This window comes from Charadrius vociferus, unplaced genomic scaffold (genome assembly GCF_000708025.1).
Source record: "Charadrius vociferus isolate BGI_N301 unplaced genomic scaffold, ASM70802v2 scaffold365, whole genome shotgun sequence".
NCBI classification, from domain to species: Eukaryota; Metazoa; Chordata; class Aves; order Charadriiformes; family Charadriidae; genus Charadrius; species Charadrius vociferus.
Genome location: NW_009648559.1, coordinates 3343766 through 3359535, shown reverse-complemented (window position 1 = coordinate 3359535; position 15770 = coordinate 3343766). Strand labels below are relative to the sequence as shown.

The window sequence follows — 15770 nt, the reverse complement described above, 5'->3', positions numbered from 1 at the left end:
AGCTTGGCAAGGCCACAGCAGAGACAGTCATGTTGCATACCCATTTGTACCCAGCTCCCGAAAGGGACAGGGGTCCAGAGCTGACTGAAGATCTCCACTATCCATCGCCTCTCCACAGCTGGTTCTTCTGCTTGTGCTCCTACAACAGTGCACAGTGTACAATCTGGACTGTCAAACTGAAGAATTGGTCATAGGAGATCCTATCAAGGCAGAAGAACTAACAGTGAAAGCGGAGACTCAAATTTGGGTATTCAAGGTCACCCTCATATACACAGCTGTGTAGCAAGTGTGACAGTACTTGACAGAAATTCAACTCCGTTTTTAAGAAGGTTGGCATCAGAATGTTAAGCACTGTCACTTTTGCTAAAAAGCTCTGTTTGCAACGAGAAGCAAAGACAAGGAGATCAGTTACAGCAGTTGATTTCTTTTGCATGTATTCTGAAAAATACATATTGTCCCTTTTGCCCTATATCCTAGGCAGAGGCAGCCAGTGGAACGGCAGACCTGAAGTGCCATTTGGAACATGAAATACTTGATTGTACAGGAAAGGACATGACTCTCCTGTCTGAAGTATATAACAGAGGAACAGCCAACATTGATCTACACTGGTCCATTTGAAATTATAAAACATAAACAATTTTGTGAATGTAAGAGCTTTTAAACAGCTTCAGATCCTGCATAAGAAAAGATGCCAGACCCTCAGAGAGTGAGTGTATTGCATTTATCCTAGTTAATTTAACCACAAAATCAAAGGTAGATATCAGTACACTGATTCATGTGATCTGTTATTGCTGGATGGGATAATCCACTGCCGAGACCTGACACTGCCATTCTTTTTATGTACACCTAATCAGCACAGCTGAGCTCTGTGCTGTCAGGTTAGAGTGCTGAAGGTACTTAAGTTATCTGGGTTAAATATAGTTCAGTTATCTCTAAACTACACAGCAAACATACCCAAAGAACCCCAATACTGTCTTACTGCTCTTGTTCTTGACCCAATCTATTATTCAAAGCAACTATCAAATTTCCTTATAATTACAAAGCTTCATCATTATTTCCTGCCCACCCTTCTCTGCACCCCCAAAAGACAAGGGAGTCAATCTTCCCAGAAAGAATATACAGAACATATTTTTTCAAAGGTTTTCCTTAAAACTTTGAATGGGGATAGGAGCAAATGGTTCAAAAAATGCAGGTAGGACAAGGGGACCCATCAATGACCCATCCTGCTGACTTCATTGGAATCTCTTCTGCATAAAATGCACTGAGCAAAAGCGTGAACTCTTGTTATCTCTGTTACTATATATGCAGAACTGAAAAATGAGAGATCATGATCTGTGCACAGAATCAGGCATAGCTGGGAGGGAAATGGAGATAACAAAAGTATTTTTCAGGCCCCCTCAGAAATTTTGCAATACCATAAACCCAGTAATTGTAATGGATAGGTACATTTGCTGGTTAATAGTTAACAAGCTAGAATTCTTCTCTAAATCACCATCTAGAAATGTTTTGAAAGAGAGGGATTGGATGGTCTATTCAGTATATTAAGCAGGAGAAAAATCTGGCCAATAAGGCAGAGTCTGTAATGCCTCAAAGAGAGGGACACACTATGTGCATGAATAAAAGAGGCAGATTGTCCTTCCCTAAAAACACAGGATTGAATGGTAAGTTAAATTATTCTAAATAAGGTAAACTTGATTATTTATGAGTGATGCTAGAATACTAAATACAAAATTAATGGCAAATAACAGTTGAGAAACCTCTGGAAATACACCGTGAAAATCAAAGTGTTATTTTCAAGAACAGCAGAAAGGTAAGAGACATTTCATTTCCTAGCAAAATAGTAATATTATGGAAATAAGACAGTGAAATTACAGAATCATTTTACTCAGTAGCAAAAGTCTCATTGTCGTCAAAGAATCAGGATTTCATTCAGTCATGAAGATGGAAACAAACCTACTTTCACTGACTTTAATGACAAAAGGTTTGGTTTTGCTCCTTCATGCCTGAAGATGAAACACTTCCTTACAACTTTAAAACACTGAAGGAAGTAGAATACTATCTATGAACAGAAATGTGTAGTAGTAGCAATAATAATAATAATAACAACAATAACATTGATCATCCAAACCCAGTAGAAGTAAAATAAACTAAATAAATGTAACATGTTGCTGTGAGGCTTACAAAACTTTAAGCAGGAAAGTCAACATAAATATGAGGGGGTTATAAAGTGGTACCATAATAGAGAGGTGACAGCAGAATATTATCTATAGCTGATGGAAGAAGTGAGAAAATATGCTTTAGCTACACCTCATACTGAAGATGGAGAACATCTGATTATCAGCTCTTCAAATTATAATTTTGATATGTGATTTTAGAAAAACTTTACATTGCTAAGGTATAAATATTGATGTGGTATTTTATCTGTCAGTGCTAAAGGGCCAAATACATTTCACAAAATCATTGAGAAATTTAAATTGGAAAAAATCTCTGGAGGTTATCTAGTCCAACCTCTTGTGAAAGCACAAAACTTTAAAAAATGCATCTAATGGGCTTATTTACCCAGATTTTCAGTTCATATATTCCTTTATATAGATAGATTTTGTTTCTAAAACTTTCTGCTTTTACATACATATGCAGAATTTCAATATCTAAGCATGGTCTGGTTTAGTCAGTTTGAACAGACTTGGACTGAATTATACAGGTCTATACGATCACACTCCCTTATCTCCTTAGAGGTATGTTTCAAGACATACGGATTGCCATTGTTTCAGTAGCTCATTTCAGGGCCACCTAGGCCATCCTGTAAGTTGCTGCAAAGGTACTTAGCCCACTAAAGACCTTAAATATAAGTACCCCTTTTGCTCCTGGGGTTTTTGTTTGCTTGGAGCTGGTTTTTTTTGAAGGGGTCTGTGTAGGAAAGTGGAGGTGGGAAGCAGATTGTACCTTTATCTTATATTCACCTCTCTACGGGCTGCCACTCAGGCACCTAGACAATCTAGAGGAATGGGCCAACAGGAATCTCATGACATTCAACAAGGACAAATACAAATTCTGCACCTTGGAGAGACTAAATCCCTGTACCATGCAGGCTGGGGCCTCACTGGCAGGGAGCAGTTCTCCTGGAAGGGACCTGGTGAGCAGCAGGCTACGGAGGAGCCAGCCCCATGCCCTGGGAGCAATGAAGGTGAACAGTGTCCTGGGCTGTGTTAACAGGACCACAGCCAGTAGATCAAGCAAAGTGATCATTCCCCTCTGTTCAACACTCATCAGACTGCACCAGGAACCCAGTTTCTGAGTTTGTCTACCTGTCCTTCCCACCTGCCTATGTAAGAAAGGTGTTGATAAACTTGTGTGTGTCTAGCGGACGGCCACTGAGATGGTCAAGGGTAGGAACATTTGGCCTATAAGAACACAGGGCTTGTTTAACCAGAAGAAGAAAAAGCATTAGGGGAACCCAAGCAGCCCCCCGCCACTACTTAGGAGGAGGGTAATGACAAGGCAGAGCCCTGCTCTTTACTGGGGTGCACAGCAGGAGAGTGAGAGATGATGGTCATACAGTGACACACAGAAGGTTCCAACGGGATATACAGGTGAAAAAAAACCACTATGAGGACAATTAAGTATTAGATTAGGCTAACAGGGCAGGTTGTGAAATCTGTTCTTGGAGGATGTCAAGACCTGACTGGTGAAAGCCGTAAGTAACCTGATTTACATTCAGTGTTCCCTTTGCTTTGAGCAGGAGGTTGGACTAGATAAGCTCCCAAGGTCCCTTCCAACCCGTGTGACTTTATGACTTGCTACAATTTCTTTCAAATCATCTTAAAGTGTGTTTTGAGTGTACAAATGTAAAACTGAGTGTAAAATTCTATGAACTTTCCCATGCCTAGGACTATTGTTAATATTTCTTAATAATTACTACTTTACTATAGTTATTTCCTCCATTATAATTTAGGAAACCCAGTGCTATTTTTGGATGATTTTCAGTTGTCTATTTCTCCTTCATATTACATTAAGCTTATTTACATAAAAAACGAACTATTTGCTATATTTTAATTGCCTGCTCATAAATTGTCACCATTGTGGAACTATCGAAAACTTAAGGCCTAGCTTTTGTAGTTAATTTAAAAAAATGTATTTGATTCAAACCTTTCATGCAATTTAATTCTAGACTATGAGAGAAATATACATGGTATCATAATACTTAAGTGGAACATAAAGAGTAAATGGACTTCATGGAATCTTGTGTCACATCCTTTGTACTGCCTACACTTCCACTGGCTTCAATTAAACGTTGCATTATTAAAAGAAATACTATACTTGAAAATCAATTTTAGGTACCTAGAATCTGATCCAAAGCCCATTTTATATAGATGGTGTCATGAATCCTGATTTAGGATTCTGCTGACTACACCAATTTGTCGTGAATGGGTGATTTAGATTGTTTAAAGAATCACTGTCAGAGGTATTAGCAAAAGTGGTTTTAATATGATGTTATAAAAGTGCGACTTAAAGTTTGATGGCAATGTTCACTCTATTACTGTTTGGCACAATCATCTGAACAATGATTCAAAACTACCAAGGCACAAATCAAAGTTACCAAGACAAAATCAAAGTTACCACACGACAAGGTTATGCACAATATCGGTTGCTCACCAAAGATCTGCCGTTGGTGAAAGGTCTCTCTGCCTCGAGGAGCAACCTTGAGAGGCATCCCAGCTCAAGGGAAGAGCACCGACATGCAGCCAGGCTGATTAGCCGAGAAAGCTCAAAGAAGGCTCACTTAGGGTGTCATATTTATGGCATAAAGTGGTTGGCTTGTAGTCAAATTACATGCGATGGAAAAGGTATACACGAGACTCCTTGTACCCACAACTTTCTTTGTTCTTTGATAAATGAGTCTTGGAAAAGCCACCCGCTATTCATGAGTTAATCGTATGATCGGTGTTCCAAGCTCATGCATCGATGCTCACTGTGTCACTCTGCTCCTTTGTGGGTTTTCAGAGAACAGATTGAACCTAGAGGAGTTCTTGGCCCGTTTGCAGCGTAGGCCTTTACCTCACTGGAGCCTGTACCAAACTACCACAGTTTGGTTAAGGGGTCAAGCTAATCCATCACAGACGGAAATATCCCCACAAACTCAGTTTTTGATTCAACTATTTTTTTACTCAACAAGTCACAGGATGACAGTCTCATGGGGGAGAGCTTATGGTGGAAAATTTATCTAACCGTGCCAGTTAATAGAAATATTTTATTTATATTTTTTATGGCAGAAACACAACGGACATTAGGAAGACTGCTTAGAGATTTCAAGAAAAATTTCTCAGAACTTCGTTACTCTCAGAGCAAAGATTTCATATGCAACCGCACTAAACCCTTTGCTGTAGCTGCAACTAACTAGCTGCAGTCACAGAAGAGTAAACGGATCGGTGAGCTAAGTCTACAGTATCCCTGAAGATGTCAATGAATAATTCGCCAAATGTATTCTTGGATCCAAATGCAAATCGGTTTCAAGTTAACATAATTAATGAAAGCCATGACAACAATGAAACATCCCAAGAGGATGTGGGCTCTGACCCACCACATTATGAAGAAACGTCTTTTACTGACGGAGCACATAACAGACTGAGAATTAGCTACAGACCAGGAAAAAGAGAATTATACGACAATTTCCTTCAAAATGGGGAGAAAACAGAAGCTAGTTTACATCCCTATGATACTCACACTAAAATGTATTATCTACAAACTTTTGGCCATAACACAGTGGACCCAGTTCCAAAAATTGATTATTATAGAAACACTGGCAGTGTCAGTGGGAATAAACTCAGCAGACCAAGCTTATTAGAAATTCATGAACAACTGGCAAAGGTAAGTGGAAAGGAAAGACACAAATTTTCTCTATTCCATTTCCAGGCTGTTAATTCTGTTTATTAATATGAGAAAGTCCTTAAATTCATGGACCTTGCCCAGGAGAGAAAGTACAAGTAATCACTTACCATATTTCCTTTGGTAGCTGCAATATGTTTTCTGCCCTGTACCCTGCTCAAAGCAAAGCTTTTTATTAAAAGGTGATAGTAATATACTTGATTAACAGAAAAACATAGCTTAATCTTGTCTAAAAGTATAAAATTACTGAATCTCTTCTGTTTCAATTTAGAGTTAGGACAGCAGGTGATGAATATCAATTCATAATTTTACCAAGCAACACAGTTTACACTTAGTCTAAACTTGAATTTAATGTCAACGCATAACTAAGTTTCACAGATTCCTCTGTTGTATTCATTAATATGTATAAGTATTATAAAAAACATTATGTGCAATAAATGCAATTTCAACTCATCAGAAATCCAAAGCACTACCTGTTTATTGCTGTAACAAACCATTCAAACAGCAAGAAAGAATCCAGAACAACGGTGTTGAGGTTGAAAGTGTTTGCTTAGAAGAGAAATAGCAGACAACAGTTTTCAGGTACTGATTCAGTGAATGAATTTAGGCCTTCATGCTCATTATACCAATGAATTTGGAAAGAATCTGAAGAACCTCTTGAATGACTACATAGAAAGCATTTACGGAAGAACAATTTGGCTAAATTCGTCCTAAATTATCTCATAGAATAGCTGTTTAGACTTTGCTCATGTAATAGATGGACTATATCTATGTAAAATACTCTTACAGAGAGAACTACTGAACAGGATAGAACTGGCTAACCTGCCTTTGAAAGATTTTCTAGGGCTGTTTCTCCTCTTCCATTCTGAGTGGACCTACTTTTGGTTAACACAATGTAGGAGTTTACTATCGATATATATGACCAATGGATTTACGGAAGAAAATTCCCCTTAGCAGACTCTCCCTGTTTGCTCCATTTTTTTTTTTTCCCATATAGGCACTACAGTAAATGAATAATGAAATAACAAAACATGCCCTTTATTGTGATAGTCCTCACTTTTGTCACCCTCTATGGCTACTTGTCAGAAAAATGTATGTTGATCAGGTATAATATTTCGGGGTTTGCACATTCAGAACTTCCACAGGAAAGAATTTGAGAAGTTGATAATATTAAGTCTTAAATACCAGATTTTTCACTAACTTCTTTGTTACTGCCTCAGATAGGTGGATAGGTGAATTTTGCTGTCTGTTCACCTATACACATCTTTTAAGGCTTGATTTCCCTATGTGGAAGAATCACCTCCATGCAAAATAAATAGCAAGGAAAGATGTAATGAGAACTTTCAGGGACGAGAACAACTAGATTAAGTGCTTTGAAACAGTTAAACCATTGAAAAACCTACTGCAAAACATTAGTGGAATAATACGATACTCTAGGGACTTTGGTAAAATTAGACTCTTCCCCCTTAAGGCACAATACCCAAGTTCTCTGTAACAAGCAGAGGAGATACACAGGATGCACCTAATAACAAAATTAAAATTAAACTTTTTTTGAGGTTCTTAATTATGCACTTATCAGGACAGGGCTTGAAAGAGAGAGATCACCTCTACAGTCAAACTCAGACTAAAAGTGTCAATATGCAGCAAAATCCCCGATTGTTTTTCTGTGTTGGGCAGTACTGAAATGAGAAACCTCCAGAGAAAACATGTTCTCATCACCATTCCACTCAGTTTTGCATACTTCTGAGGTCTGAATAATTTGGACAAGCATCTGATTTTTGGATGCTGGGCTTGTTCAAACTCCAGTTCTCTGGAGATTCACCTGTCCCAAGGAGGATTAATATAAAGTAATGAAATCAAGCAAAAAAGTAGCCATTAGGAAATTAGGACCTGATTCTTTAGGATCTTATTAGGACAACTTCCTAGTTGTGGCTTGCCTTATTTAAATTAAAGTCTCCACAGGCCCGCATAAAACGGCTTACATAGAAAGGAGAAACAGTTACCTGGGTAATCATTTATTTCCAAAAATGAATGCAAAGTGGATGTGAAACGGGAAGAATATGATTTTGGTAGCACTTCTCATTTCCAAATGTGTAAACTGCTACTCAGGGGACTACATACATTTCCACGCCCAGAAAAAACTTCCTCTTATAGAAATAATTTACTTTGGTAGATGCCAGAGAGGAGAAATATAGTGTATTTTGGCTTTGAACATAATGCTAAATGAACATATACTGAACTTTAGCATATTAAGGGATTTTCAGTTTTGACCATTACCAGAAAAGTCAGGTTTTTTGCTGTTGCATCTGCCAATGGTTTGTGTATTTAAAAATATTAGATAAATTTGCTTAGGTTTTTTTTTAAGGCTTTCACTTAGAGAAGATTAAAAAAGTGGCAGATTCCATCCCAGAATAAAAGGAAGGGAACTTCCAGAATAAAAGATCGGGACTGTTAGGGAAGAGAAAAAAGCATCATCTAACTTGATCATTTCCAGACTTTTTCCAGTACGCAGCTTACAGAAGGATAATCTTATGCCTCTCAAAAGAAGAAGGTGAATGTCAGAGGTAATGAGATTTTTGTTACACTGGCAACCTGCTGTGCCCTTATGTGAGTTGTAGCCCTGGTCTGGGAGCCACTAACCACAGCACTGGAACAAACGACCCGCCATTAGCATGGCTGGACTCTATTCCTGGCTGTCCCATGGACTCACTTTGTGACCTTGGACAAATCACTTTGGCCTACAGAGCTTATTCTGAAGAATAAACAAACACAAGGTCACCAAATAGTAGATTAGTAGGGAAGGGAATTAAGATGGTATGAAAACACTGAGCTCCTATCAGGAGGCAAAAGCAGTATGTGCAGCTGGATGGGGTGTCTATCCACCAGCCCCAGCGTGCAGCAGGCTCTCCAGCCACCACTAAGGAGGGGATGAAATGCCACACTGAGTGTGCACAGCGGTTAGACTAATAGCCTAAGATTCAGTTCTGGAGAAGATGCTTTATTACTTTTTTCTTGAACACTAAAATTCGGGCTTACCACATGATACCCCAAGGCAATCCCGCCCCTCTCACCCCCAGCTTTTGTGAAACTCAGATTGTTGAAGACAACTCTCCTGTCAAAGCCCATTGCCAGATTCTGATAAGAAGTGACATATGTTTGACTTCAGATTTCCAAACATCACATAAGCATTCCCATTGTGCTTTGATGCTGGGCTTAACATCAGAAGATAAATATTAATATTTAATACACTTTTTTAATATGTAATTTTTCAAATGTCAGAATGTAAGGCAGGCTGAAAGGAACTTCAAATATCTAGTTTCCACACTGCTGGAGTCAAATGTGTGTCATCTTTTAGCAAGATGTGTCAGGTTTTGCACACATTAAGCCACAAAACGCCAATTAAATCCCCAAAAAATAGTCTAAGTGCTATTTCACAGCTGATGGCTGGTGATAATTACTTGGGCTTAATATTTACCCTACATAAGAAATCATCTAACCTTTCTTTATTCTTGGCTATTCTCCACACTTGTTATGGAGACATGATGAGCTCATCATCTTCATCCCCAGGAGAGATGAAGGCTAAACTGTCCTGAAATAAGGAAAGGAAATGTTGTTTTTTTTTTAAAAACAGCTAACTTTTCATTCTGGTAGCTTTTAAAAATGCTCTGTCATTTTTATTCCACATCCTTAATGCATGAGTAGCGCATGAGTAGCACAGGTACAGCTGCTTGGTAAATAACCAATCATTCACTAAAGCACACCAATTTAAAATGCATTTATGGAAGGTTTAAGGCCATAATTTATGATAATAGCATAGAGAGCACAAATTAATTCAAAGTACATAGGAAACAACTTGTTTCAAGTACAAAGACCAAACCTTTTTTTTTCTTTGAAATTCTAACCACTCTAGCAAAAAACCCTTATATTATTCTGCTAATCTTCCTTAACTCAATTTAATCATTTACTGTATTTTGAGCAAACACATCCATTATTATTTTAGGGTAAGAATTGTCAAAATTATCCAAGTAACTCAGGAGCTCAAAGTCACAGGCTTTCAATAGGTCTTGTATTCCCATTTCACTTAGGGGCAAAAGGGCCATAGGCACCAAGTTTAATCCATGTCAAAATGTATTATCCAGTCACTAACTTCTCATTTGTGAGCACAAACCTGGATTTATTGTGTCAAAGGCATTCCACAACCTTGCATCATAGTGGCTACAGCCCCCAGTCATGAGGGGAGAGTCCAAACATTAGCATAAGCATCATATACAGTTGGTCTTTATGTCTGGTTTTGTTTGGTTGGTTTTTTTGAGTCCACAGACAAAATACAGAAACAGCCTTGAAGCTTAAGCAAGATGAAAAAACTTCATATGTTTCACAGAAACACAGATGTTTCCTCTCCTTGACCTGTTTAGTTAATCTGGAAATACCTTCACCCCCCTCCAAATCCTCAAAGCATATTGATTCCTCTCCAGAAGGTGACAAACACTCCTGACCCTCTGCCAGTCTACGGCAAGGTACACGGTCCTTCCTGAAGGTCTTTGTAGAGGACCCAGACAATATGTGGCAATAGTTAACCTAATGCCAACTCCTTGCAAAACCAGTCAGAATTTTATATTAAAAATAAAATAAAATTAAAAGAAACAAAGCAGCAATGACGAGTATGAACTTCAGTACCGTGACTAATTCCAATTCAAGCCACAGGAAACATATCACGATGTTAAATCACCTCAAAGATTCTGGGACAGAAGAGCTGAAGAGAGAAAATACAGATTTATGTCTAACTGGATTTGAACAATCTAAAATTCTGGGCTATTTATGCTGTTTACATCACAAATATGGCAATTCCTAATCCTACCTTCTATGGTTTTACCAGAGGTGGCTAAACGACAGAAAGGATTTCTCATTTACAGCATTATTTATTCCATTTCACTGGTATTTCTCTGACTGCTTTCAAGAATGTTACCCATTTGCTGCAATTATGTTTGTACTTTATCCAACAGAAAACACCAGAGTTCATCACATAACTTTGCCATGCAGCACTCAGCTAGGTCTCTTTTCACTAGCGAGCAATTATCCCTGTTTCTACAGTTAACATTATTCATAAATTGTTGCAGCAGCACGTAGAGGCCAACCACGAGACCCTCATTATGTTAGATTCTCTAATAACATATCAGCACAACATGTATGTTGAATACAGTTTACAATAAAAACAATTTGGCATCAGATAATAATATATTTACTCTGCTTAAGTGATTCTTTCATGTTTGCTCGCTGTTAGCAAGCCCACCTGCTGATGCCTGGTGCGAGCAGAATATTGCACTCTACTCCAGAGACAGTAAAACCTGATCTTCTTTGGAATTCCTTTATTCCACGTCTCTCTTATGCAGCCAGGTGTCTTCTGCTTGGCACAAAAATGTATTTGTTTTCTGTGTGATCCTTCAGAACATAGCCGTGAGCCCCGGCTCAGTCGAGAGAGTGGCTAATGGAGAAAGCACCGCTGGAGATGAGACAGCAGCCAGCAAGGAAGAAGAAAGCAAAACAGGACTTGTCAAGTTCGGATGGGTGAAGGGTGTGCTGGTGAGAAACTTATCTGCATTTCTAAAAAAATTCAAAGAAAATAATCTTTTAAGATAAGTTCTGCAACACTAGGGTCTTTCAGAAGTAAGAGAGGGAGGCGGACTTGAGGGATGTTTGGCGTGCTTTTTAAAAGCCTGTAATGCACACTATCACCCTTCTGGTTGTTAATACTACTTTCAACATTGCACTAATGCAGTATTTTTTGTTTAAAACCTAGGTAAGATGTATGCTTAATATTTGGGGTGTGATGCTTTTTATTCGACTTTCCTGGATTGTAGGTCAAGCAGGAATTGGTATGTATCTTATTTAATATAATTTTCAACAGTGAAAGGGATAAAGAGGATAAACTATACATGATCATGATTAATATATAATCTGAGATGTGCATTTGCATGTTGAACTAAATAATGTTTTCAAATGCTTGCCAGGGTAAAAGATGTTAATCCTCCAAACTATTGGAATTTTCCAGACTCGCAGCCAAATTACTGCTTAGAGGCACAGATCTGTTAACTATGCATATGATCACATTTGAATATTTCTAAGCTTTGGTGAAATTTGTATTTAGATCCCGTAACAGATGTAAACTTCATGACTTGGGCCAATTTCTAATATGTGCGTACAGAGTTAACCTTTAAGAGTTCACACTTTGCTTATCTGTGAATCCCAAACCTTGTCATCTACATATTAAAAACAACGCTTCTTCACACTTCTCTGCAAAGATGAAAACAGAACTGGAAGGAGGTCTCATTTCATCAGGATTTTGTTATTTTTAACTATAGAACAGCACTAGATACTAGTGTACTATTGTACTATGTACTATGAAGCACTAAGTTTTAAAAACTTTGCTACAGCTTTTGTAGAAATTAAATAAGTACACTTCATCGTGTGCTGTATCTTTGCTTCTTCATTGTGCAATTTAATCAATCAAAATCCCCGATCCCAGTCCATGGGAGACTGGGCCGCGAGGCCTCCGTCCAGCATGTTGTGGAGCGTTCAATGAAACCAGTGAGAGAGGAAAGGGCTCACAACACTGCAAGAACCTCCAGCAACTAGAAGCAGCTCAGTAAGGTGCAACATATCAGTAGTTGTGCGGCACGACTTGCTTTTTGGAGCTGCTGCTCTGGGGAAGCACAGGAATGTGAACTGCGATGGCAGTGTCGCTCTGTGTTATGTGATCATACAGTCTAGACTCATAGGGCCCTAATCTTTGACTGGCACCCAGATGTCATAAAAAACAGCAATCCAAAGGGTGGATGGCAAGTATTCCAGTTGGGATTCTCACAGAATGGAAATACTAAGTCAACCCGAGCTAGAGTCCAAACTCTGGCCTCAGGGCATCAACTCTCCCGATCTTGGGTAAAACTCAGTGCTCAAATTCAGACTGAATATAAATATAATTCACTTTCTCGTTAATGGAAATGAAATGAAACACTGAATGGAAACATCTCCAAAATTTTGCACAGTTGAAGTTTCATTTCCAACAAAATACAATAACTTCACAGAAGTTTCACTTGAGCAAGACTGAGCTTTTTAAAAAAAAGAAAGAAATGAAATGCTTGCTAAGAAAGAAGTCCAGGCACAAACAGAGACACAAGTAGAAAAAAACCCCAAACCATAAAAGTTCCAGAATTAAGCGGAAGAACTTTACCTACTTTTGCAGTGCTCCATGCGTGGCTCTAGCACTGCGCCTGACAAAGGGGTGCTTGCTGATTTTATGATGCATAGCAAATGAGAGCATACAGCCCAGGGCACTCATAAGTATATGCCTTGCCATGAAAATTCTGCATCTTAATATTGCCAAGACTTTGCTCTGGGGTTTCATGCAAAATTAGTTTTAAGGGCAGTTTAGTAACTTATTGAGATCATCAAGAAGTATTACTTTGTTTTGAGGTGTGAGAATAGCCATAGGCAAAAGTAATTCATTTTAGAACAACTTACTTAGCAGCCATATGCCTGGTTTTCAATCTAAACTTTAATCAGATTTTAACATTAATTTGCACCAACAACAGTTACAGCCTTTCTGCTTTCACATTTAATTTTATCATTTGAATTCATTGATAAGCAGACCCTCCTTTCTTATGGTTTATTGCTCTGCTGTTGCTTTTTAAAACTCCATGCCTTATGTAAGGAGGTTAGTTTTACTTCTGAAAATGAGACATCAAATTCCATTTGAATAATTTCTCAATGCATTTTCTGAATGTCTTATAAGCAATGGGCTTTAAGTCCCTAGCCAAGCTGCTTAAGGAGAACAGTGATGGAAGCTCATCATCACCAAGGCTCGGGGATTTCACTGGGTACTGCTACTAACATGGAAATTAAATGAGTCAGTTCAACCACCATCTGGGCACCATTTATATCCCCATCATTAGAGGGCAAGAAGGAAAACCCAATTATTTCCATTTCTTACAGGGGAAAAAAATAACATTCCAACAAGGTTCTCTGTTTATCATCAGCTGGGAAAAAAGGGACAGTATCATCCTGACACAGTTCAAGGTCCAAAACTAGTCTGATATTTCCACCTAACATCTGGTCCAAAACTAGTCTGATATTTCCACCTAACACCAAACTCAGAAGTTTGTATTTGTACCTATACATGGAATGGTTAGCCAAAGGCAGGGAAAATCACTAAGTTTATGTTAACTGAAAATCTGGCCCCGAACATTACAATTATGTTATATTACAATGATGTTTTGGTTGAGTCACTTTATTTTATGCACTTTTCTTCTTAAATGTTAAAATATTTTTTAAATTAAACATTAAAGCCTTCCCGAGCAGATATTACTCATCAAATTATCAAAATGTCTGACCCTATTTATCATATACGTGTTAACAACACAAATTGTAAAATGCAATAGAAAATCCTGGAAGAATACTCCTTAGGATGCGCATCCACTTGCCAAATAATTTTAAATCTACTTTAAGAATCTAACTTGAAGTGTCTAATTTACTCAATTTAAGAGTTAACAGCTGATTAAAAGTCATATTCAGCCACTTTTCAGGCAAAGTATTTGCATGGTTTAACAATATGCTTCTATGTAATGGTAGCTGACCTAAAGGAACGACCATTTGGATTTTTTTTAGGATGACCTGCATACAAAATAGGTGCATGACTAGTTATAGCAAGAGTTCAGAAATCAATAGGATAGACACGATTTATTAGAGGCTCAAATCACTTTAAATATCCTACACTATGTTATCTGTCATTTATATCTCACACATTATAGTGCTGTATCTTAAAGGATTGTGATACAATGGCTATAATTTAAGCAGCAAAGAACATTCATTCAGGGATTGGATGTCTACAATCATCCAGTATGAACTGAAGTCAGGAATCTGATCTAGAAGCAAGAACGTAGAAATACAGCAGATAAATCAATATGTCTGTAGTACTTCTAGCTGGATGTCAGTTGCAGGACCCAAGTTTCAATTTGGATGAGCCCTGGTCAATAAATATTGCTATGAGCAATGTATAATCTTCAGTTCCACACTGAATACTTATGTACCTTACAGAAACAAGAGAGCTATTGCATAAGTGTTAGCAAGTTCAGATAAAACGAAGAACTGATTCCATGTCTGGCACCAAACTGTAATTGCTTCATTTTTTTCTCATTTTTTTTCCCCCCTCCTCTCATAGATAGAAATGGGACTAGAAGCAATAAAGTTGAGAGAAAGATGTCATTTTATTTCTTCACCTGACTTGAAACAAGAAACAATTCTGGAACTACAGAGCCAAATTCTTCTTGGTAGTGCCAGAAAATATAACAGAAGCAACAGCCGCAATTGTAGCTTGGGAGGTGCAGTTTGTATACAAAGAAAAACTTTTTCACTGGGCAGGTAGTCTAGCTCTGGAACATGTAATCCAAAGAGGCTGGGGGATCTTTGTCCAGGGAGCCAGCCAAAGCCATCACTGATTTAATCCTGTGTTGGCAATAGTTCTGCTAGAACTGGGAGGCTGAGCTACAGACCTTCAGAAGTCACTTCCAACCAACGTTTCTATGATTCTAAATCATACTAGGCACCTCCTACTCATGTGGTTTCTAGTTGCTAGTACAGTTTCACAAAGTTAACAGAAACCTGACCATATAGCCAAAGATTGGAAGAGTCTTACTCAAACTGATACTCAGTTCGCCTATAACTAATCGCCTATCACTGATCTTCAGATGTTTGATTATTTCCGTTTAATTATACAATTTTGTGGTATCAACTGAAAAAAAAGATTCCAAGTTCTCTAAGATTATACATTACAGGTCACCTGTAAAAGTAAATGGCATCTAAAACGCACTATTTCCATTTTCAAATGTTTGTCT

General features: G+C 38.0%; 1 protein-coding gene across 2 annotated transcripts in view; it reads left to right on the top strand.

The window, feature by feature from the left end:
• The first annotated feature begins 5454 nt into the window (after positions 1 to 5454).
• Positions 5455 to 15770, top strand: part of SLC12A1 (solute carrier family 12 (sodium/potassium/chloride transporter), member 1) — a 49588-nt gene continuing 39272 nt past the window's right edge. For both annotated transcript variants that reach the window (XM_009886143.1, XM_009886142.1), the window contains exons 1-3: positions 5455 to 5865; positions 11329 to 11463; positions 11681 to 11756. In XM_009886143.1, the coding sequence (XP_009884445.1) occupies positions 5455 to 5865; positions 11329 to 11463; positions 11681 to 11756 (622 nt within the window). The remainder of the gene's footprint in view (positions 5866 to 11328; positions 11464 to 11680; positions 11757 to 15770) is intronic.